This window comes from Neofelis nebulosa, chromosome 11 (genome assembly GCF_028018385.1).
Source record: "Neofelis nebulosa isolate mNeoNeb1 chromosome 11, mNeoNeb1.pri, whole genome shotgun sequence".
NCBI lineage: Eukaryota > Metazoa > Chordata > Mammalia > Carnivora > Felidae > Neofelis > Neofelis nebulosa.
In genome coordinates, this window is record NC_080792.1 from 27,370,677 (window position 1) to 27,395,930 (window position 25,254).

Sequence of the window (25,254 nt, forward strand, 5' to 3'; positions counted from 1 at the left end):
CTATCATAGTTTTAATCTTAAGAGTTCATTCTTTTTCTCCGATTGTGCCTTCTGTACATAAATAGCTGAAAAAAGGTTTTTTTAATGTTTCTTTATTTATTTTGAGAGAGAGAGAGTGCTCACACACATGCACACGTGCAGGTGAAGGAGGGTCAGAGAGAGGGGGGGAGAGAGAATCCCAAGCAGCCTCCATGCTCAGCACAGAGCCTGACGTGGGGCTCAATCTCATGAACCACAAGGTCATGACCTGAACTGAAATCAAGACTCAGACGCTTAACCAACTGAGCCACCCAGATGCCCCAGAAAAAACTTATTTTAAATGCCTGTCAAATCACTTTTATTATCACTAATTAGCCTTATTTTTTTAACTGAAGTATAATTAACATACAGTGTTATATCAGTTTCAGGTAAACAGTCTTTTTTTTTTTTTTTTTTTTTTTTTTTCTTTCTGAATTATCTCTGTCTCCGTCTCAGGTCAGTTTTCTGATTTTTTTCATCTTGGTCTTTCCTTTTCATGTTGCTGGTTTTCATCATGTGTCCTGTTTGCCTGTTTATATTTAATAATAATGACTGTGAGTGGATATTTATATAATTGGTATGGGGAGAAATGTCTAACTGGAAGCTCTGTGTACTTGGAAAAGGACAAAATCAGCAGGTTAGCTGTAGACTGAACTAGCAGGGAATCAGTAGTCAAGCTAACAGCCTCCCAAACGACAAAATAAGAACAGCCCAACTCTAGAGCAGCAATGCACACATTAAAAGTCTTAGCTCTTCTCAGATTGTTTCATTTCTTTTTTTAAAAAAAGTTTATTTATTTTGAGAGGAAGAGAGAGGGAGAGCGCATGATCCGGGAAGGGGCAGAGAAAGAGGGAGAGAGAATCCCAAGCGGATTCTCAACGCAGGGCTCCAACTAACAAACCACAAGACCATGACCTGAGCTGAAACCAAGAGTTGGCCACTTAACCGACTGAGCCACCCAGGCGCTCCCAGATTGTCTAATTTCTTAAGAGGAAAGTCCTTTTGGGCTTGTCCAGGGGCAAATGCAGACTGTTTGCTGTATTGTCCAAGAAGTTTGAGAGTGAGGACTGGGAAAGCTGAGTACTTGATATAAAGATCATTAATCAACCCATGTTTTCAGGCCTGCTTCTCCTTCAGTGTCTCTGTTGTACTTCCAGCTCTGAATCAGCCGGTTTTGTAAAGTTCTTCAGGACAACGACTTCCACCTCCACTGCAACCCATTCATGCTTCATTCTAAGCTACAGTTTTACCCACTGAGTGTCATCCATCAATATGCTTCCTTCCCTTTTTTTGTTTCTTTCGATCTTCCACACGTTGTTGAAATTTCTTATGTTCCACTATATACTTGCTATCAGAAATGTCTTTCCCTTTTTTATTCCTTTGTAATTTAACGGAGTCTCGAGAAGTAGTAATGAGAAATACATGCATTTGGTATGCCATCTTGAACTAGAAGAAAAGCATACATATTTAAAGGCCCCCAGCTGATTCTGATAATTAGCCAAGTTTGGGAGACACTGTCCTAAACTATCTCTCATGCTTACTTTCCCTTTATTTTAAGCACTGAGCATTTATTGCTTTGTAACTCCTGGTATTCTGTGCCTTGGTCTTCTTACTAGTTGATCACTGTCATCAGAGCAGGAGCATGTATGATTATTATTTGTGCTTAGCCTACTGCACTTCACCCAACCCCTTGGACAATATAAATCATGGCTTCAAAGTTCAATAGATTCTCTCCTTGAGTAACAGAATGAACAAATGGATGAGTGAGTGAAGGAATGATATGCATTTGAGTAAGTAGTTTCTCTAGTTTTTTTTTTTTTTTATTCTGCTTTTATTTACTCAGTAGTTTTTTGTTGTTGTTTTTTTTTTGAAATAAAACTAGTCAGCTATACGTAGCCATTCAGGATTAATTCCCTTTAAAAATAGATACAGTGACTCACTTTTATTTTTTAAAGAAACTTTCCATTTTCAAGAGCCCTATTTCCAGAAACACTTCATAATGCACAGGCTTTCAGCTTGCAAATGGTTTCATTTGAGTCTCGTACCAGGAATAGCTTGTATGAATCCATAAACATGAATGAGGCTCTTCTTGTGGGATTTTCCTATTTTAGTCCAATGCTTACCTCAAATAGAACCCATTTAGGTGAATTCTGCTGCCATAAACCCACTTAAACTCAAGATTGCCATTGTAAATAACAGGATTAAAAGGAAACATACCTCAGTCATCATTGATTCATATCTCAGACTTAAACAATAAAATATATATATATATATATATATATATATATATATATATATATATCAAAATATATTAGGACAAAAACGTTAAAAATGAATAATCCATTTTTATCATTCTTCAAGGTGAGTCTAAATTTTTGATAAGTAACATACATAATCCTTACCTTAATGAACTAGTTTTTAATGAACACAGGAATAGAAACGCTGAGATTTAAAAATAGGAATGGAAAGAGAGCAGCCAGCACATTTATGGTAGACTTATTCTAAGATCTGACTTGGAAACTTTTTTTCTTTACCACGTACCTGGTATTTTTCACTGAGTGAGTGAAAAGTTTCAGTCAGTTTAAATCAGTTTAAATAGCAACTATTTTCTTCAATCAGCAAGTGTTTTCATTTTGTTATAGATGATTCGAGCATTGTGCATAGTATTAAGTCAGCCAGGACCGTGGGGATACAATCAGCAAAATCCAGAATGTGGGAAGTCTTACAGAACAAATGACCCAGTTCTCTCAACAAATAAATTACTTTCCTTACTTAACTTTGAAAGAAGTACATGGACGGCTCTGGGGAGAATAAATGGTAGAGGAGCAAAAACCATGGAGCTATTGTATAAATCTATGCACTCCTTGGGGCGCCTGGGTGGCGCAGTCGGTTAAGCGTCCGACTTCAGCCAGGTCACGATCTCGCGGTCTGTGAGTACGAGCCCCGCGTCAGGCTCTGGGCTGATGGCTCGGAGCCTGGAGCCTGTTTCCGGTTCTGTGTCTCCCTCTCTCTCTGCCCCTCCCCCGTTCATGCTATGTCTCTCTCTGTCCCAAAAATAAATAAAAAACGTTGAAAAAAAAAAAAAATCTATGCACGAGTGGATGGTGGCTTGCACCAGGGTTTTAGTGGTAAGAAGATGAGAAATAGATTTGGATATATATCGAAGTTAAAGTCAAAAGAGTTTGCTGACAGACTGTATGTAGTTGTGTGAGACAAAGGGGGAGAGTGAAAGACAATCCAAGGATTTTTCTGTGAACCACTGGAAGGATGGAATTGCCATGGATGACTGCAAGAGAAGTGAGTTTTGGAGGGAAATCAGGAGTTCAGCTTCGGGCAAGGTAAGTTTGAGATGTCCATTAGACGCCCAAGTGGTAGTCAGTTGGAAATACCAGCTAAGAGTCCATGGGTGAGTTCTGGGTAGGAGATATACATTTGGGAGTCTTCACTTGATTTCGGCTCAGGTCATGATCCCAAAGTCGTGGGATCCAGTCCCACCTAGGGCTCTGTGCTGAGTATGGAGCCTGCTTAAGATTCTCTCTCCCTCTCCCCCTCCCTCTGCCTCTCCCCCTTCCCTCCCCCGCTTGTGCGTGTGCTTTCTCCCAAAATAAATAAATAAACTAAAAAAAAAAAAAAAGAAGATTGTCTCTCTCCCTCTGCCCCTTCCCCCCAAAAATTAAAAAATAAATAAATTTGGGAGTCTTCAGGGTATACAAATGTCAAGCTGTTAGAATAAATTAGATCACCAAGGAAGTCACCATGAGTAGAGATCTGTTCCTTCAAAAATACCGTGGACAAACAACCCCAATATTTAGTGACTTAAAACAGCAATCGTCTATTCTCATGGATCTGTACTTGGATACGGATTTGCTTATCTAGGCTAGACTTGAGTAGGGTGAATTGGTTCTGTTCTAAGTGTCTCTCATCCTTCTCCTGGAACCAGTGGCCCAGCTCTGGCATGCTTTTTTTGTTTTTTGTTTTTTGGGGTTTTTTCCGTGGCAACGTCAGAGGCACAAGAAAGAAACACATAAGGCCTTTAGGTTCAGAGCTGGCACAGCATTGCTTCCTCTTTACTCTACCAGCCAAAGCAAGTCATGTAGCTGAACCCAACGTCAAGGATCAGGAAAATTATAAGGCAAAGGCATCGATAATAACACCGCAGGGCACAAATTTGAGTTCAACAATGCAATTTCTCATAAGTCCAAGGACTGAGTCCATCCTGGAGCATTTAACTTTAAAAGGTAAATTTGAATACTACATCTACCCTGCCCCCCACATCTAATCCGGGGCCAAACATAAAGATTACCCTAGACATCGTCTTAATCATTGCTCCCCCTTACCTAAAGGAACTTTATTTATTATTTTTTTTTTTAATTTTTTTTCAACGTTTTTTATTTATTTTTGGGACAGAGAGAGACAGAGCATGAACGGGGGAGGGGCAGAGAGAGAGGGAGACACAGAATCGGAAACAGGCTCCAGGCTCCGAGCCGTCAGCCCAGAGCCTGACGCGGGGCTCGAACTCACGGACCGCGAGATCGTGACCTGGCTGAAGTCGGACGCTTAACCGACTGCGCCACCCAGGCGCCCCTAAAGGAACTTTATTGAAGGCATTCATTCTTCGATTTGTGTCAACGGAATGAAAACATTGACTCCATAGTGCTACAGAGAAAATCTGTGGCAAGGTGGTCCAAGATGCCAAAGTGTGCCATCTAATGGTCTGAAGACAAAAACCAAACAACACTTAGGCAAACCATAAGAGACTCTTAAAAGCTGAGAATAAACTGAGGGTTGATGGGGGGTGGGAGGGAGGGGAAAGTAGGGGACGGGCATGGAGGAGGGCACCTGTTGGGATGAGCACTGGGTGTTGTATGGAAACCTGTTTGACAATAAATTTCATATTAAAAAAAAAAAAAAAACCAAACCAAACAACACTTGACAAAAATGATAAGGAGAAATTTGTATCTGAAATTGAAAACTACTCAGCAGCAGTATCTGATAGAATGTCTAACGTGAACGCATGAAAATGTACCACATGGACATCAACAGCTCAGCACCATGCCCCACGCTCTGATTTTAAATAGGCCTGACCCAGTTGGGTTTTGTTTGTTTGTTTTTTTCAAGCTACTAAGTTGCAGAATATGCATTTTACCCATTTCTTTGTTTGGAGGCAGATTTTTTTTCTAAGCCGAGACAACTGTTTGATAAATAAATTTTTAAAATTCCAGGCCTTTAAATTTTGTCGGAAGTAGGAACATCAGAGGAACAATTCTTTCAAAAAATATCATCTGCCATTATCAGCTTAGTCTACAAGCCTGAATTTTTGAAAAATAGTGGATCAGATAATGTGGTACTAGCACCTGTACATTATCTTATATTTTAAGCTGCTTTTGCTAGATCTGGAGATTTTGGGGGCTGAAGGAGCCTTAGAGAGCATAATCACCTAATTTTATAGATGAAGTAACAGAGGCCCAGAGAGGTTAACCTGATTCTTTTGAAAATAAAAGAATTGGATCACGTGAGTTGTGACCCAGGGGCGGGTGACACAAAGAGGTAACTGTGAGAGGTTTACCCCACCTCTTCTGCATCTATCCCCCAAATCTCCAGGCATCGCCCACGACCCTCCTCCTCATTAAGTATACAATCTAGTAAAACCTATGATTCACTGCAGAAGCAAAGCTTCCAGGCAAGTCCCCCTGGATGCCGTCTCCCCTCTCCCAGCCCAGGGTAGAAATCCTGGATTGGTCACTGTCCACTTACAGGAACAACCTTCCTTCTCTGTCACCAGTGTCAAGTTTTGTGGGCCTTCAGAAACTGGAGGATTTGTTGGTATCCTGTGGTTTCTTTTATTTCCTTTATCCTCCTGTGTTCTCTCCCTACCTGATTTGCATTTAGGGCCAATTTTGGAGATGGTGTTTATGTGTGTCTGTGGGAAATGATACATTTCTTCTTCCCTATAGATACTAACTAGCTGGCCTATTTAAGCTTAATTTCTTCTTGGCAGATTAATTATTTATTTATTTTTTTTTTCTTTTGACTAGTGTCTCTTCCAGCAGCAGCACATGGGCCTCCAAAGTCCTTTCTGGGACTAATGTGCTGCTTTTCTATTTTCTATTTTAGGGGACCATGAGAAGTTCAGGAGGTGATTAATTTGCATACTTGGCCTCAATATCTAAAATTCAACATGATCAGACTCAGCCTCTTACTGCTGCTGTCAAAGACAAAGCTAGACACCAGTTACAATGGTAAAGACAGATTTTAATCAGTAATATACTGAGACTACTGAGAGGAATAGGAAAGAGAGTCGAATGTGAACTGAACTCAATTTTAATTTGTACAGAGGAGACAGGGCATTTTAAAGGGAGAATGAGAGAGAAGAAAAGGAGGTGAACAGGGGCTCTGTAAAGTCAAAAGATGGGAAAATGACAGAGGGGTGGTCAGTATAAATGTTGACTGGCCAGTTGGGACTGTTAGCTGGCAATTATCAAAGTTAGGATTCTACCCTCCCACAGACACTGGGAAACAAGAGGCCCTATTCTCTCTGAAGATTACATTTTAAAGGAATGGCTTTCAGGTCAGAAAGACACTCCTGAATTACAGGAAATACATATACATCTCAAAGGCACAGAGGAAGGAGTCACAATGTAGGCCTTTTTAAGGAAAATGTTGCAAGAAAGGATGGTCAGGGGCCTATTTTCAGGTTGGCTAGAACAAACAGTAAATACTTTTGGCAGCCTTGAGCTTTCTTTAAGGGGGGCTGGGGTCATCCTAAGGATGTGGCCTTCAGCTTTTAGGAACTATGTTACCGTTTAAGGGAGGGGCAGGAAAGTGGATGAAATCATTCGCCTTGAGAGTCTAGTTTCCATAGGCTGAGGTTGAGGCCTAGTGGAGAAGAGGGCTCAATAGAGGCCTGGCTAGTTTGATCAAAGATAGACTGTTTCTGAGTAATTTTAGTACATGTCATTTTCACTTTAAATTTTTAACAAATGTATTTGCCAAAGCCTCTGTTTCTTCATCTGTAAAATAGGAATATTAACATCCCATACAGCTCTGGGGAGTGTCAAGTACAGTGTATTTCAAAAGAAATACAATGCAAGCCTCACATGTCATTAACAACGTCCTCATAGCCACGTTAAAAAAAAAAAAAAGCAGAAGTTAATGTTAACAATTCACTTTATCCACCTAATATATTTAAAATATTTCAACAGGCAATCAACATTTAAAAATTAACGAAAGATTTGACGTTCTTGTTTTCGTCCTAAGCCTTTGAAATCCCGTGTGTACAGTCTTTCCCACTTTACAGCACCCCAACGGCCACCAGCCACATTTCCAGCTTTGAGCAGCCACGCGTGCCTGGCCACGGCACTGGACCTCACAGGTCTAGACAGCGGAGCCGACCCGCCTGGCTGACGTGAGCGTGGGGCGGGTCCTAGCCGGATGGGGGCGGAGCTTCTGGGAGAGCGCGTTTGGGGCCTGCCCGGCTCCCGTAGGAGAGCGCTGGTCGTGGCGGCGCCACGTCCCCTGCGGCGGCGGGAGAAAGAACGGTCGGGCCTCGGGCGGCTCCGGGAGGCTATGGCCTTTACGTTATACTCGCTGCTGCAGGCGGCCCTGCTCTGTGTCAATGCCATCGCCGTGCTGCACGAAGAGCGCTTCCTCAAGAACAGTGAGTAAGGCCGCGGGGTCGGGCTGGGCGGGGGGGGAAGGCGGCGGCGGAGCCCCGGGGGAGCGGTGCCCGGTCGGGCCGCGGGAGGGGACAGCCTGGGCCGGGACCGACGGGAGGCCGAGGGCTCTACTCTTAGGGCCCTTCCTTGACGGGAGGAAGCCGAGCCACTTCCGTCTCACGGAGTTTGAGCTCAACAACGGGGTGAAGATTGTTTAACAGGTGCGCCCTGTGTGCCGGACCCCCGGGGTCGGGATGGGGAGGGATACAGAAGACCCAGGGGCGCCCCTGCCCCTGCGGTTTGTTTAGGTTAATTTAATGCACTCGTCTGTGACTGTTTTTAATGGTCAGAAACCTGGGATCTGAGTTTTTAGGTACAGAGGGAGGGGCGTGGCTCATTTTGGAGTGCGGGTAATTAGAAGAATGAACTGATGGAGGGCCGTAGGGTTCCTGGTCTTTGCGGATAGGAGGAAAGGGACAGTGTTCGGATTATCAGGACATCCAGCTACCCACGTTCCTAGAAAAGTTTATGCAGCACAGCTTATTGGATGCCTACAATGTGCCAGGCTAGAATCTAAGAATAGCAAGATGAAGACACAATTATGTCCGCTGGTAACTCACAATACAGCGATTTGCGTGCCATCCCGGGCAGGCCACTTTTTGCTGTATGAGGCAAAATTAAGACAGGATAGTCTGTGATGTAACGTCATTTATCTGCACAGGTATGCCAGATACACAAAGTATACCATTATTTGTCTGCAGGCGTACCAGACATATCTGTGTGAATCACTGAAACTCAGACCCATGAGCAAGATTGGTTCATTTATTCCTTCACATTTGTTGAGCACAAACTGTGTGCTGGGCCCATGTAATTAGGAAGTGGGGTTACAGCAGTCCCCCTGCCCTTCTAATGGAAGTTCATTTAAATTAAAAAATGAACAAGGAATAATGACAAGTATGCAGAATATTGTGAAACAGAAGTGCAGGGAAACGCTGATGTGTGAATCTTTGAAAGCTTCGTGGATGAAGCGGGTCTAACCCAAAATCTGATAAGTGAGTAAACGTTAATTTGATGAAGGCTAAAGGTTGGGAGAAGTTGGGAGGGTGAGGAGTAAAACTGAGTGTGAAAACTGGGGCAGGTGAAAACAAGGTCTTAAACAGAGTAGTGACATGACCAGATTCGTGTTATTTGCAAGATCCTTCTCACTGCAGTGGAGAACAGACTGAACAGGGTAGAATAGTGGATGTGGGAGGCACCATTTCAAACAGGGCAAATAGAAATGGTGGGTATCACATCAGTTGAATGGGTGTAATAATAACTAACACTGAACTCCATGTACCAGGATCTGTATCAAGTGCTTTGCTTATATTATTAACTCGTGTAAACTTGACAACACCCTGTGAGATCGGTACTGTTTTCATCCCCACTTTACAGATGGGAAACCTGACGCACAAAAGAGAGGAAGTAACTTTTCTATGATCACACAGCTAGAAAGTGGCAGAGCTAGGATTCACCTTAGGCATTCTGACTCAGAAGTCTGTCTCCTCATTAGTATACTATGCAGAAAAGTAGAAAAGATCTTACGGGGGCTGGATTTTTCTCCCCCAAGAGATACATTGAAGTCCTAACCCTTGGTACCTGTGAAGATGACAGTATTTGGAAATAGGGTCTTTCAGGTGTAATCGAGAAGGTCACACTGGATGAGGACAGCCAATGAGGTGTCCATATATGGAGAGAGAGAGACACACAGGGGGAAGAAGGCCAAATGACAACAGAGGCAGAGAGTGCAGGGATGTAGCTAGACAGCGGAGAATGCCAGGAATTGCCGGTAACTACCAGAAGCTGCGAGAGGCATAGATGAGAACATTCCTCAGAGGCCCCAAAAGAAACCAACTCTGCTGACGCCTTGATTTTGGACTTCCGGTCCCCAGAACTGTGAGAAAATAAATTTCTGTCGTGTTAAGCTGTCCAGTTTGCGGCACTTTGTTATGGTAGTCCTGGAGAGTAATACCGATCAGGAGATATTTCGAAAGTAGAAAAAGCAGGATTTACTGTTTGGATGTTGGGAATGAGGGAGGGAAGAAAAAGTCAGAGTCAAAGATCTCCTGGTTTTCTGGCTTAAGCACCTGAGTGAAACATAGTACCTTTACCAAGGTGTAGAGAGTACTGGAAGAAAAATGAGGGCAGCAGTGGTGGGTAAGAAGGTGAAAAGATAGTGAAATAAGTTTTGGACATGGTGAGTTTGAGATTTCTGTGAGATAGGCAAGTGCAGATGTGGAATAGTCTGTTGGAGTTAAGTCTATAGAACAGAACCAAGAGTCACAGGAGAGCTTGCATTTGAGTTTATCGAGCACAGGTGATGAATGAAGCCACCACGTAAAGAGAGAAAATCTCTCAGGGGAAGAATAGATGACAAAGAGAATTGGTGACCAGGACAGTCCCAGAATCTCTTTGAGTATTTAATGTTTACGTAGAGATGGGAGAACTGACAGGAGAAGTTGCTGAGTGAGCAAAACAAGAGAAGAGGGAACACGTAGCAGTGGGTTTCACAGAAGCCAAGGGGTGTTAGAAGGAGAGGTAGTACGCCAGTGGAACGTTCTGAGGAGTAAGATAAGAATGGAGAAGGGTCCTAAGCATTCAGAGTAATAGCAGTCATTGGTGATTCTGCACAGGTGGCCGTAACTGTGGATAAAATCCAAATTGGAATGTGTTGAGAAATGAGTGGAAAGTGATAAAATGGAGATCACCATAGCAAACACGATAATAATAAAAAAGACGGAGATCTGCGAGAATTACCAAAATGTGACACCTCTAGAGACACAAAGTGAGCTGTTGGAAAAATGGCACCATTAGACTTGCTTGACAGAGGATTGCCACAAACCTCTAATTTGTAAAAAACACAGTATCGGGGAAGTGAAATAAAGGGAAGCAATGAAGCAAGGTGTGCCTGTCTAACGTTGCAAAGTTGAAAGTGTACAAGGATCGTTGGCTACACGGATATACTGCGGAACGCTTATTACCGCAGTTAGTGTTCTTCACCTCACATAATTGTAATTTTGTTGTTGTGGTTGTGGGGGCGAGAACATTTAAAATTTTCTCTCAAGGCCACTCTCAGGTATACAGTACAGTATCGTTAACCATGGTCACCACGCGGTACGTTAGATCCCTGGAACTCACTCGTCGTATCACTGAGTTCGTACCTTTGGACCAGGAACTTCCCATTTGCCTCACTGCTCAACCCCTGGCAACCACCATATTACTCTGTTGCTGTGAATTTGATGTTTGTAGATCCCACATGTAAGTGAGATAATACAATATTTGTCTTTGACTTAATTTCACTTGCTGTAATACTGTCAGGATATACTCACGTTGTCACAAATGACAGCTTTCTCTTTTTTGTGGCTGAATAATACTCCATTTTATATATACACCACATTTCCTTTTTCCGCTCATCTATCAGTGGGCACCTAGGTTGTTTCTTGGCTATTGTGAATAATGCAGTGAACATGGGCGTGCAGATATCTCAAGATAGTGATTTCATCTCTTGGATAAATTCTCAGAAGTGAGATTGCTGGATCATGTAGTAGTTCTGTTTTTAATTTTTTTGAGGAACCTCTACACTATTCTTCATCGTGACTGTACCCATTTATATTTCCCTCAACCAAGCGCAAGGGTTCCCTTTTTCCACATCCTTGCCAGCATTTATTATCTCTTGTCTCTCCCCCCCTCCCCCTGCATCTACAGTTTGGATGTTTTTTGTTTGTTTTTGTTTTTTATTTTGAGAGAGCGAGCACGTGAGCGTGAGCAGGGGAGGGGCAGAGAGAGGGAGAGACAGAATCCCAAGCAGGCTGTGCGTGGTTAGCACAGAGCCTGATGGGGGGCCCGAACCCACGAACCATGAAATCATGACCTGAGCTGAGATCCAGAGTCAGACACTTAACCATCTGAGCTACCCAAGTGTCTCTATCTCTTGTTTTTTGTTTTTTGGGGTTTTTTTGATAATGGCCATTCTAACAGGTGTGAAATGATTTCACATTGTGGTTTTGATTTGTATTTCTCTGATGATAAGTGATATTGAACACCTTTTCATATACTTGTTGGCCATTTTTGTGTCTTTAAAAAAATGTCTATTCAAATCTTCTACCCATTTTTTTAAAATTTTATTTTGCAAGAGAGCTTGGGATTCTCTCTCTCCCTCTTTTTCTGCCCCTCCCCTGCTCGCTCTCTATTCCTCTCTCTCTCTCTCTCTCTCTGTCTCACTTTCTCTCAAAATAAATAAACTTTTAAAAAGATGAATATATTAACACTTAGTATTAATACTTAATATTATTGATGTACAGATTTAATGCAATGTCTATCAAAATTCCAGTTGGCTTTTTACAGAAACTGACACGTTGCTTCTAAAGGAAATGGACCCAGTATTGCCAAAATGATCTTGAAAGAGAATACAATGCCCAGACCTTACTCCAGACCTGCATTAATATTTTCCAGAAGTGAAGTTCACCAGTGTCTTTTCCAAAATTTCTGCAGGTGACTTAGCTTTTTGCCCCTAAATGAAAATCACTGCTACAAAACCGTTGGAATGCCCCGGAAATGTTAATACTTTGCCTCCTAGAACTTTGTCTTCATTTCCTCTTCTCTCCAGAAGTAGCACAGATATTTTATCTGAACATGTGTTTTGAATATGGTCCCAGAGCTAAGGAAAAACCTACATTGTCATACCTTAAAGTGGATAAGCTGTTTTAAAACATTTAAGGGACGCCTGGCTGGCTAAGTCAGTAGAGCATACAGCTCTTGATCTCAGGGTTGTGAGTTCAAGCCCCACATTGGGCATGGAGCCTACTTAAAAATAACAACAACAACACCTTTATTTAGGGGTGCCTGGCTGGCTCAGTCGGAGGACGGTAGGACTCGGTTGTGAGTTTGACCCTCATGTGATTAACTACTACAAAAAAAAAAATAAATAATAATAATAATAATAATAAACAAAATATCTAGCCGAACTATGGAAAGAGCCCAAATGTCCATCAGCTAGTGAATGGATAAAGAAGATGTGATATATATGCACAATGGAATATTACTTGGCCATCAAAAAGAATGAAATCTTGTCATTTGCAATGATGTGGATGGATTTAGAGTAATTGTGCTAAACAAAATAAGTCAGAGAAAGACAAATGCCATATGATTTCACTCATATGTGGAAGTTAAGAAACAAAACAGGGAAACATATGGGAAAGAGGAAGAAACAAGCCATAAGAGACTCTGAATGATAGAGAACAAACTAAGGGTTGATGGAGGGAGGTGGGTGGGAGATGGGTTAAATGGGTGATGGGTATAAGGGGGGCACTTGTGATGAGCACTGGGTATTGTCTGTAAGTGATGAAGCACTTGAATACTCCTGAAACCGATACTGTATTGTATGTTAACTAACTGGAATTTGAATAAAAATTTGACAAGATTTTAAAAAGTTAAATAGTAAAAAAAAAAAAACTAAATATGTTTTAAAATAGAATTTTAAAATATTTTAAGCATTTGTTAAATATTGTTTATGTAGGCTCTTAACTCTTGCCTAGATTTTTATAGTAACCTCCTCAGTGGTCCCCTCCCTCCAATTTTGTTTCTCTTTGTTCTACCCTCCATGAGAAGCTGAACATGTTCCTCTGTGGTTTGAAATTCTTGAAGTTTCTAACATCCATAGCCTTTAATATAAAAGTCAGACTTCCTCGTGTGACTTACAAACTCACATCACATTATGATGTGTCCCTTCCTCCCTTTCCTTCCCTTCTTTGACCCTTCTGCAGTGTTTACCCCATGTGCCGTTCTTACCATGGTTCTCTCTCTTCTCTACGCATACTTCTCCGCCTTCAGTGACTTTGACTTAGGTCATGATGACCTTTAAGGCATATCTTTGCCATTTGCCTCTCCCAGAAACCATCACTGACCTATTCCATGGGCCGTAGCACCACTGCAGTTTCATTCCGTCTTTTCCAGTAGGCTGATGACAGGGATTCTCTCATTTTTACAATTCCATCAGTCAGTGAGTATTTTCTAAGTAACTGAATAATGTTACCATTATCGTATTCTTGCAATTCCTGATTTGAGAGCTGTATGTTTAATCAAATAGTTGAACCAGTACTTTGATTGCAGTGCAGAGAATGTGTTGTATCCTCTAGTGTTTCACAATGACACAGATTCCCTTTTTGTACAAGGAAAAAAAAAAAAGACATAGTGAATTTTAATACCCGTCCAAATTATTCTTACTAGTTTTTGCTTATGGTGCCCAGTATGTATCCCTTTGACGAGGATCATGTCCAGTAGTAGTTATGAGTGCTACAAAAGAAGCATTTCGTACATGAAACATTATGAGTCCACTCTGGCTGCCATAACAGAATATCATAGCCTGGGTGGCTTAAACAACAGAAATTTATTTTCACACAGTTCTAGAGGCTGGAAGTCTGAGATAAGGGTGCCAACATGGTTGAGTTCTGGTGGGGGTATTCTGGCTTGCAGATGGCCGCCTTCTCACTGCGTCCTCACATGGCTAGGTGGAAGTGAGGAGGGGAATCGAGATCTCTTTCTTCCTCTTTTTTGTTAGGCCAGAGTCCTATCAAATTAATGCCTTGCCCTTATGACCCATGTAACCATACGTAGCTCCTTAAGACCCCATCTCCACGTAAGCTTCAACACAGGAATGTGGGGAGAACACAATTCAGTCCATCGCAAGTAATTAAAATATTATTACAAGGTATTTTGGTTCAGGGTTTAAGTGACTGCTCCAAAGCCAATGTAATATTAGAGTTTAGAGTAGTGAGATCTGTAACTATATGTCTGTAAATATATACTCCTGAAAAGCATTTGTTGAATTTCATCACAGATTAAGCAGAAATTATTACATTGGGCTGAGAATTACGTGGACCCACGAGAGATTAGTCCAAGTGTACCAGATCGTTTACTTCAATATTGATCTTGTTGATCAAAGTAATTTTTTCTTTTTTTTAATGTTTGTTTAGAGAGAGCGCTAGAGTTCTCTCTCTCTCTCTCTCTCTCTCTCTCTCTCTCGCATGCGCGTGCACAGGGGAGGGGCAGAGAGAGAGAGGGAGTGAGAGAATCCCAACAGGCTCCGCGCTGTCAGCACAGAGCCTGATGCAGGGCTTGATCCCATCAACCATGAGATAGATCATGACCTGAGCCGAAATCGAGTTGTATGCTCAACCCAGTGAGCCACCCAGGCGCCCCTTAATCAAGGTAGTTTTTTAAAACGTATGTTAGAGTTCTTTGTGTAGTTTATTAGGTACTTTCACATCTGTGATTGGCATTTGATTCACATACAAACTTGGTGACATTGACAAAGTGAAGCACACTTACCTCTTTTGCAGATATGGAAACTGATCTTAGAGAGGCTGAGATTTGCCCAGGGTCAGCCAGCCCTCAGAACAGTAGCTAATGCTTTTTCTTCAGAATGTATTTAGCTGAAGGTTTTTGGCTCAATCTGGATGGATTGCTATTTTGTGTATGACTTTTTGAAGTCTGGGCAGCAGAAGAACATGTTTGGTGTTTGCTAATAACTAACTTTTATATTTAATTCTATTCCTAAAATTATGGCAGCTGGCCAGTGCTGGCAGGTCTTATCATTTATTCTTTTCTAGGCCCTCTAGCTATGAAAGTGTCAAGAGAGCTGCAGAATTAAATCTTTCTCCTTTAAAAAAAAAAAAAGGACAAAACTCTTTAAAGCTTTTGGCCAGTTTCCTTAGGAAAACAACCGAGACTCCCTAAGTAGCAGTTGGAAGGAAAGCTATTTGTTAGAATAAAAAAATAATCCATGGCACCTGGTCTTTTACTTGTCACTCTTGTGTTTGTCCATAGAATATCTAGACAGATGATTTACTCTCTACCCAAAATTTAGTTTTCATTCTAGGGACTTGAGAATAGAGACTAGGCTAAAGTTAACTGATAACTTACTGTTTATTTTTGAGACAGAGAGAGACCTACTGTGAGCAGGGGACAGGCAGACAGAGAGGGAGACAGTCTCCAGCCTCTGAGCTGTCAGCACAGAGCCCGACACGGGGCTCAAACCCACAAACAGCAAGATCATGACCTGAGCCAAAGTCATATGCTTAACCAACTGAGCCTCCCAGGTGCCCCAGAAATTATGTTTTCTGATAAAAAACTGGGTGTGTAGAAACAAGTCCTTTTTACCTAGATCTAAGAGATTGTGGCTGTGGGTGGAAAGGATTGATTTTAGTAATGATAACTTCCGAAAAGCAAGTGAAGGAAATGAAACCAACAATTCCATTTAAAGCTGTTTTGGTTTGACTTGATTTGATTTTATATATATATATATATATATTTATTATATATTATATATTATATTATAATATAATTATAATATAATTATAATATAATTATAATATAATTATAATATTATATATTATATTATTATAATATATATATATATATATATATAATTTATTGTCAAGTTGGCTGACATACAGTGTATATATACAGTGTGGTCTTGGTTTTGGGAGTAGATTCCCGTGATTCATCATTAAAGCTTGTTTTAAAATGTAATTTTAAATATTCAGAGTGATTCCTGAATGAAGCCTCTCTACTTGTAGACTTTGTCTCTGCCCTCAGGGGGTTCATGCTCTGCAGAGGAACTTCTAATTGCAGAGGGGATTCTCCAGTGGATGAACATCTTTACAGGCTTTCTTTTGAAATTTCACTTTTCTTTATCAGTATAATGTATAGTGTGTGTGTGGTGTTTAAAGTCAAAAAGCTCTTCTGTTTGTAAAGAAAGATAGAAGCCTCCTGCCCCATCTCTTCAACCTGAGCTTCATTTCTTAAAAGCAGTTATTTTCAACTCTTCCAAGTTTCGAATCCCTGACTTACTGCTGTGGAAGGGTTTTTAGTATAATTATACCATCATCAGCACATTTGTTCTTGTGTGAGCACAAGTACACACACATTTCCCCTACCCCATCTCTCCCATTTTCAGCCAATTATTGGTGATATCTGTATTCCATATTTAACATTACTATCACTGAATATTGCTCACAGCTGAACAATAAAAAAAAAACCGTGCTGTCATTCTTCTAGCTTTTTTTTGGTGGTTTGGTTATAGGATTCTAGATTGGAACTAATTTTTCTTCAGAGCTTGTTTTGAAGACATTGTTTCACTTAATTTTCTGATTTCCAGTATTGATGGTAAGAAGTCTAATGCCATTCTGCTTCCTGATTTTTTGTGCAACTTGACTGGTCTCTCTGAAAGGCTTTAGGGTGTTCTCCTTATCTTCAGAGGTCTGAGAATGTACAATAATGTGTGCCTCCCTCTGCCCCCCCCCCCCCATTAAGCTCTTCTCTGATTGGGCCCTTTTGGCCTAAAGGCTCATGTCCTTCAGTTCTGTAATATTATCTCTTAATATTTCTTTGATAATTTCTTCCTGTTTTTCCTTCTCTCTGGAACTCCAGTTATTTTGACAGGTATATACCCTTTGTTAGCCTTGTCAAATAGGTTTTCTCAACTTAATCTGTCAACCTCTTGAACTTGTTATGCTAACATAGCAAGAACAAGAGCTCCATCTTGATTCCTTAATGTTCCTTTTTATGGCATCCTGTTCTTGTTCCATAGGTCCAATAGCTTTACTCTCTATAGATGTTCATTTTAAAAAATGTGTTGTGGGGTGCCTGGCTGGCTTAGTCAGAGCATGTGACTCTTGATCTTGAGGCCGTGAGTTTGAGCCCCATGCTGGGCATAGACATTACTTAAAAAAATGAAATAAAAAATTAAACCAGTCACTGTAAATACATAAATAGTAAAAATCTTTTCTTCTACTTCTTGCATTGTCTCTTCCTCCGAGTCTCTTTTTCTGTTTTTGTTCTCTTTCCATGTTACAGATTGTTTCTTTTTGACTTCATTTTTTTTTTAATTTTTAAAAATGTTTTTATTTATTTTTGAGACAGAGACAGAGCACAAGCGGGGGAGGGGCAGAGAGCGAGGGACACACAGAATCCGAAGCAGGCTCCAGGCTCTGAGCTGTCAGCACAGAGCCTGACGCGGGGCTCGAACTCACAAACTGTGAGATCATGACCTGAGCCGAAGTCGGACGCTTGACCGACTGAGCCCCCCAGGCGCCCCTTGACTTCATTTTTAAGTGTAAGGCTCAGAGGGGCCCATTGGAAGCCATGGGTGTGGTTGGGGCTTGTTTGCTGGTGGGCCTCACTGGTGCTTAAAGTTGTCCGTTTTGCTGAGGATCCCCCCGCAGATATCAGTATCTGAAGTCTTTCTTCCTGGGCCGCTGGCCAATTACCAGAGTAATTTTCTGACTTCTTGCCTGCAGAATGTCAGTGTTCCGTGATCAGACTTAGAGGTGCGTGGGGAAAATGGGCAAGAGCCTGACACTTCGGTGTGCAGATTTTCACTCCCTCCGCTCACACTGGATACCCCTCACTCTGGAGCTTCTTTGGTTCTCTGCTGAGAGTGAACCTCTTGCCTTTGATGGTGTGAGTGGCACGCCCTTCTGTCAGGTCAGTCCGGGGATGGAGATGGGAGGGCAGGGGGCAGCCCACTGCTCATTTGTAGACTTTCATTGAGTCCTCTTTTTCCTTCCTGTTGTCCACACCGACGCTTTGAGCTTCCTCTCACCTTCCCAGGGTCTCAGTCTCAGCACCGTTCACCTCAGTGTTTCATTGTGCACTTCCTGCAGGGTGCAGGTGTCTAGCTTTCTCTTAGAGTCAGTCACTCTTCTTCATTTATTTCTTATTGTTCAAATTTTGATTGACTTCTCTGGCCTGGAAACGTGTCTCTTGTTAGTCTGTATTCTCTGTTGTCATTTTTAGTAGGGTTTCACAGGTGAAAGCTAAGATAAAAGTGTGTATCCATTGATGAGGTTCAAGGTTCAGGACATGCTGCCCCAAACTATGACACCTTGGCAGTATTGAGTATTTTCAGCTGAAGGAGTCTGAGAGAATGGCAGACGCAGGAAGGTCACCCTCCCCATCTGCTCCCGCCTTGCCCTCCTTTCTCAAAGCAGGAGCTTAGTCTCCCTTGCCGATCTCACCAGAATGCAAGACTGTATAAACAAACCTTGTTACTTTCCCACCATTTATTACCCCCCATTCTCAGCTCAAACTCCTTTGTCTTATCAGTTCTTCACAAATGTATTGTTTCTTTGTCTCAAAAGTTTCCTGCTCTGGTCACTTCTTTGAAGTGACTGAAGCCTTCTCTGAAGTCTCCCAGGTACATGTAAAAAGTTAATAGAGTTTGTATGCTTTTCTCCTGTTTATCTGTTTTTATCAGTTTAATTTTCGGATGTAGCCAGGGACCCCAGGAGGGTCAGGGTCAACTTTTTCCTCCCCGACCCCATCGTGTTGAACCAGAACCACACTGCATTTTCGTTGTGCAGAACTGTCACAGAGGCTTCTGTAAGTCCGTTATCCCAGCCATGTTGCTTTCCCATAGAAGTTTTCCTGTAGCAGTTATGCAGGTTGGACACTGACACCGCTGCTGGTGGGACGTCATTCTGTGTGTCCTGTGTGTCTGCGGAGTCTGATACGAAATCGTGTTGCCACACTGTAAGTAGGTGAAGGCTGGTGCCACAGTTTGAACTTAAATTACAAAAAGAGGATTGCCATTCAGTGGCGAATGCTGGCTGAGCTGCTGGAAGAGTGAGACAGTTATTTGGAGGAAAGACATTGTAGTAAAATTCGTCATACATTAAAAGCAAATGCTGGGAAAGCAGCATAAGTACATTTGCTTGCTGGAGAGAGTACATCTGGAGGTAGGAGGGTAACGTTGCCCAGGCAAGATGCAAGTATATTTTCTAAAATTATTTTTAGCTTGGATAGATGTATACATTTAATATTGGAGGACCTGCCCCCCTCCCCTAAAGCTACAATGGATTGATTTGTCCATGTTATAACTTGCTGTGTCGTAAAAATTAAGAAATAGAGTTCTTTGGGAGTCTTCGCCTGTGGTCCTAGAATTTACCTAATTTCCTCGTGTCCCAGATTAACCCAGATAATTCACTTCAATTCTACAAACATTCACTAAGTACTTGCGGTGGGGTGGGGGTACGGGAGAGCGGGAAGGTGAAGAAAGTATAAATATAGTCCCTGTCTTCCAGGGTTTTATACAGTCTAATGAGAGACACTTGAAAACAACTAACCGCGAAGGAGAACAAAGTCACTACAATCAGTCAGCTATTTGGGGAACAAAGAGAAAGAAGGTTCATTATGCTATGAGAGGAATGTAGGAAAGGCCCTGACACTGAAGGCAGTGACTCAGAAGCTGTCTTTAACATGTACCACAATTAGTGGGCATTGAGCGTGATGAGGAACACGTGGAGGGTGGTGGTGGGATATAGGGCAAGAATGTGAGTTTAAGGAGTTTGAACTTTATTCAGTAGGCAGTGGGAATCATCACATGATTGTGAGGTGGAAAGATCTGACCCTTTAAGGGAGAAAACTCACAGGGTTAAGACAGCTAGATTACAGAGGCATCTGGTGAAAGAGTCTTGCAAGAGTTGGTGTAGGGTCTGACTGTGATGGTGTCTGTACTGTGGGAGCCCAACAAAGAGTGACACCCCTGCCGACTGGGAAGGCCGCTGTCAGCACAACAGAAGCTAGGCCCTGAGGGGAGAGTGCTAGTCAGAACACATCAGCTCTGTTGTGAACTTGATTTTTAACTTACTTTTATCCCACAGCATATCTCAGTGTTGATGTGACACAAAAAAGCAAACACCATTTTTTAACCTTTATTTCAACCAAATAAAAGTTGACTAAACGAGTTACAGTCTTGTTACCTGAGACTTGGTTCTTTCGTGTATAAAATAAAGACCGTCTTCGAGATTAAGGCCCAACCTGTCAGGAATTAAGCCCTACAGTCATGGGAGATACAAAATAATTGAAGATGTGGGCCTGAAATGCGGACAAGAGACAGCCTGCAGAAATGAGGACTTGTAGGTCTTCAGAAGAATGTATGACAATAAAGAAAGAACTAGCAGGTAAAGGGGAAAAAATAATGTTTTATAATATCAGGAAAATGATGCAGAAGAAGGTAAAAGACTCATTTACAGAGAATAAGTGGGGTAGCGGGCTCGGTTGCTCAGCTCTGAATTGAGAAATGAGGAGAGTGATGGAGGGGAAAGTCACCTGCCCTTGCTGGTGGGATGGAGCACAGCTCTCAGAAAGCCTAAGCAAGCACCACCAGCTAGGTGTCCCTTAACATTTCCTCAGTTAATGTAGCCGGTATGTCTCAGCTGCAACATTTTCATACTGATAATTGTGTTGGATCTTAGAAATTCTGATTTGAGCTAATTAATTATTGAGTTTGACAGTATGCCTTGCTTTTCAGTTTTGACCTGGAAAATGTTTTGTTTAAAAAAGGAGGAAAGGGGCGCCTGAGTGGCTCAGTCGGTTAGGCATCCGACTTTGGCCCAGGTCACGATCTCACGGTTCGTGGGTTCCGGCCCCGTGTCGGACTCTGTGCTGACAGCTCAGAGCCTGGACCCTGCTTCGGAGTCTGTGTCTCCCTCTCTCTCTCTGCCCATCCCCTGCTCGTGCTCTCTCTCTCTCTCTCTCTCAAAAATAAAGAAATATTAAAAGAAAAATTTTTTAAAGGAGGAAAAAACCAGTCAGCATGTCACAACAATCATATTCACTGAATTAAACACCGTGGAATAATTTAGACCTTATATATAAAGTACTATATAATATAGTACTTTATAAAATCAAACTGGAAATAAGATTGTTGCTGTTATCAAAAAGTAAAGAATATACAATATTTAATCAGTACTGTATAACTTTGAAGTCAGATGCCTTTATATTTTATGTCTTTAACAATGACTCAAGCTAATTTTTCAGAAGATGACTAATGAGGAAGCAAGGTGAGTGCATAATAAATTTTAACACAGCTAATCATTTTTATATCCTGCAGTTGGCTGGGGAACAGACCAGGGAATTGGTGGATTCGGAGAGGAGCCAGGAATTAAATCTCAGCTAATGAATCTTATTCGATCTGTAAGAACTGTGATGAGAGGTAAGAAGAAAAACTAGTTAAACAGTCTTTAAAGTTTTAATTTTGCGGTGTTGGTTTAAGTAGCAAAGCTTCTGAGGGTGATCATCATCACATACTGTTTTTGTGGCAATTTTTTTTGTCTTTAGCCTGGCTTTACTGTTCAGAAGCTACTGGTTTCTTTCTTAGTTTACCTCTCATTTCTGTCGAAACCACTTGAAGCAAATGGAATGCTCAGTGGTAGAATCTGTTCGCATGACCTGAAACCTGTTCTCAGACCTGAAAGCAGTGTTCTTGCCTTTTGGAACTTCTGTTGCTTCAAGTAGTAAAGTCATCTAGAGTCCTACAAGGCTTTTGAGAGAAGAGCAAAAGTCCTGTGTCTGCCATTCTATTGGAAATTATTTTAGTGCAACTGAAGAAAAAAGGGTTCAAAACTCATTTAAAACAATTAAAATTAGGGCCTCTCTGTCTCCCTCTTTATTAGCTGTTTTGATCACAGCTTTGGATAGAATGGTAAATAAGTTCACTCTCAATTTAGTGGTGAAATGGGTTACCTGGCTGGCTCAGGAGCGTGCCGCTCTTGATCTCAGGGTCGTGAGTTCGAGCCCCATGTGGGGTGTAGAGATTACTTAAATAAATAAAAGTTAAGAAATTTAGTGGTGAAACTGGAGTCTTTGCTCTTTGTTTTTGTTGTTTGTTTGGGGGCGGGGAGGGGCAGAAGGAGAGGGAGAGAATCTCAAGCAGGCTTCATGCCAGCCCTACCCAGCATGGAGCCCCACTCAGGGTGAGGCTTGATTTCACAACCCATGAGATTATGACCTTAGCTGAAATCAAGAGTTGGATGCTTAACTGGCTGAGCCACCCAGGCGCCTTGTGCTCTTCATTTGTAACATCAAGTGTCACAGCCATGTGGGTCTACTTCTGCCTGGGTCCACTGTGCTGCTGTGTTCCCAGCATTGCACCAGCACCATTCACACATGCTTCGTATTGATCTCGTTGCACCGGGTGACGCTTACCCCAGTCACACAAGCCCTCTTTATAATAAGTTTTGGATCGTATGATCCAGTGCACGTTCCTTTGTTACAAGTGTTTGCAACATGATTATGAATGACCTTGGTAGAGATTTTCATCCTTCCTGGATGCTAGTAACTATTACTTTTTTCCTGCTATTTTCTTTATAGTAACAAACTGTTTTTTTTTTCTTTGCAGTGCCATTGATAATAATAAACTCAATTGCAATTGTATTACTCTTATTATTTGGGTGAAGAATAGTGGGGGAAATGGAGACTCAGAAGAAGAGATGCCGGCAGAAGTTATTACTTCGGTCATTATTGGAATATACATGTCTTCGCTGGTCGTCCTTGCACTTGACAAAAATGTAAACCTGACAATAAAACCAGAGTCCTATTTATCTGATTTTTTTACAAATGTTGCATTTATAATTTCATTATAAAAAAAATTAGGTCATCAGAGGCAGTAACAATCCAAGATTGGGATACATTTGATTGCTAACTATTAATAAAAGTTCATGCTATGGTAAAGATTGTTAAAAGGGTACAGGACTGTCACGTTTATAGAGATTTTTCTCTCTCACTTCTCAGGGATAAATTTTCAATGTTTTGAAGTTCCTCATGACATGGCTATGATGTGAGAGTGTTTATCTTCCTACATAAAATTTAAAGGATTGTTTAAAAGTGATTACTACAGATAAAATGATAAATAGGTAATTTGGATAATTTTACTTTGAACTCTTTATTTTGTCTATGTATCATCTTGGCTGTGACAAATTCAAATTTATAGAACTATTGAGCAATACTCTCTGATTTCAGGGAGAATTCTAATTTTGTGAGTCAGATAGTCACATAGTTGTGCTTTTTTTTTCGTGTGTTTGTTATTTTATTAATTGGCCTGAATGATGAGAACAGACCACTCTCTACATATTTCCACTGGTAGAAAAATCTGTGTGAAAAAGTCTACGCCCTTTTTTCAATAATGACTTTTTTAAAATCTGCATAAATATTAGGCTGCAAGAGCAATCCTGAACGATCACAATTAAACTATACTATATAAGACTATTATGAAGTATTTACCTCTCCCCCAAATTATCATATTTCCGTTTTTTGGAGTAGCAAATTAAGGGGTATAATTCTTTATTCTGTCTGTCAATAGAGAGTTGTGCTAGATAAGTTTTTCGTTTTGTTTTTATGTCTTAGACCATCCCATATATGCTCATCCATTAATACAGTTTTATGCAGGAAGATTCAAACTATGTAAATGGTTTTTTTCTGGAAATTATCAGTTATGATAGTTTAAAGGAATAGAATGCCATCTTTGTTATAGGACAACATTTGTAAATAAAGTTAAATTTCCAAGTCAAGCATTTGTTTTTTGTACCTTACCTGTCAGTGTTAACTGAATCCCGTTTCGTGTGTGACACTTGTTTTATACTTGCTTTGCTGTAAAATCACTGAGCATGGGTTTAATGAAAGTAAACATCACACTTTTTTTCTTCAGTGAATTAACTGAATTGCTCATTGCATCAAAGAGACTCATGAGCAACTTTTACTCCATGACTTAAGTTACTTCTAGAACTTTGGAGCAGGTATTGAATGCCTGTTGGCCATGCCTGAATTAGATGATCTTTGGGCCGCAGGCTCGCAGCTGAACTGAAGAGATGTACCTGGGATTCGTAGTTGATTATCTGGCTCATGTGAGTAACTAACATATAACATAAGTTAGAGGCAGTGTTCTTTTGGCCTTACAAAGATCCGATGCAGGAGCCCAAGTTTAATCCACTGGACAGATTCAAAAGATGCAGTTGTTTGAGAGCACTCCGAGGCTGTACAGAATTTTTAAAGGAAAGAAAAAAGAGACCTTGACCTGATGCCATTTCTCATGTAAAACTTTACAGCACAACTTCACGCTCATTTAGTGGCAGGGCACTGCCCGAGTTCACGGTCTGTTGGAGAGCGGTCACAGCAGGGCAGGATCAGGGTATTCCGTAGCAAAGTGGTTCTGAGGAAAGTGAAGCACTGAACATCAAAATATTTCATCTCTGGAGGCCACTTAATGCAATTCTAGCTTCAGTGCCCTTGAAGGCAGGTCTGTAAGCGTTCACAGGTTAGCCCCGATTTCCCCAGAGCAGCTGTGATTCAGTAACCATAGTCTCTCATTTAGTTGACAATAACTTCAGTGTCTGCTTGCCTGCCTACATCCTCTCCCTTAGCCATTCTCAGTATTAGCAATTGGTGATTGTTCTAGACTCCACATATCCATGTTTATGGTCCTTATGTATTCCGTGTCTGTACACCTCTGACCTGTCATGAAGGATCTTGGCTCAAGTATATACATGTTAACCAAATCCATACCCTAAACCTTAATTAAGTACAGTGGTTTTCAAATTTGTTAATGGTAGAACCAGATTGCAAAAGGGAGAACACAACTGTAATGTTCCATTATCTACAACAGATAAGAACAGTCCATTTATTTCCAGTTGACGCAGAGTTAGGGTCCCAGGCCCATTGTTTCACCTCCACCCTACTCTTGTCACCCTTCCTAAGGCACTTCCAC

At 41.3% G+C, this 25,254-nt stretch overlaps 1 protein-coding gene and 1 long non-coding RNA gene across 2 annotated transcripts; both read left to right on the plus strand.

Annotated features, from left to right (window-relative positions):
• Positions 1 to 7,483: 7,483 nt before the first annotated feature.
• IER3IP1 (immediate early response 3 interacting protein 1) lies at positions 7,484 to 24,061 on the plus strand. The gene is made up of 3 exons (XM_058692199.1): positions 7,484 to 7,675; positions 21,607 to 21,708; positions 22,894 to 24,061. Exons 1-3 carry the CDS (start codon positions 7,585 to 7,587, stop codon positions 22,947 to 22,949), a joined length of 249 nt encoding a protein of 82 aa, XP_058548182.1. The 5' UTR covers positions 7,484 to 7,584; the 3' UTR covers positions 22,950 to 24,061.
• LOC131490120 (uncharacterized) lies at positions 7,707 to 15,452 on the plus strand. The gene is made up of 2 exons (XR_009250951.1): positions 7,707 to 8,725; positions 9,340 to 15,452. It is a non-coding gene; the product is annotated as an uncharacterized LOC131490120 (long non-coding RNA).
• Positions 24,062 to 25,254: the final 1,193 nt, after the last annotated feature.

What these genes read in the sequence shown, in the direction of transcription:
- IER3IP1 (XM_058692199.1), top strand. Translation starts at nt 7,585, where the DNA reads ATGGCCTTTACGTTATACTCGCTGCTGCAGGCGGCCCTGCTCTGTGTC. An exon ending in AGAGCGCTTCCTCAAGAACA is followed by an intron (nt 7,676 to 21,606) that starts GTGAGTAAGGCC and finishes TATATCCTGCAG; the next exon opens with TTGGCTGGGGAACAGACCAG. An exon ending in TGTAAGAACTGTGATGAGAG is followed by an intron (nt 21,709 to 22,893) that starts GTAAGAAGAAAA and finishes TTTTCTTTGCAG; the next exon opens with TGCCATTGATAATAATAAAC.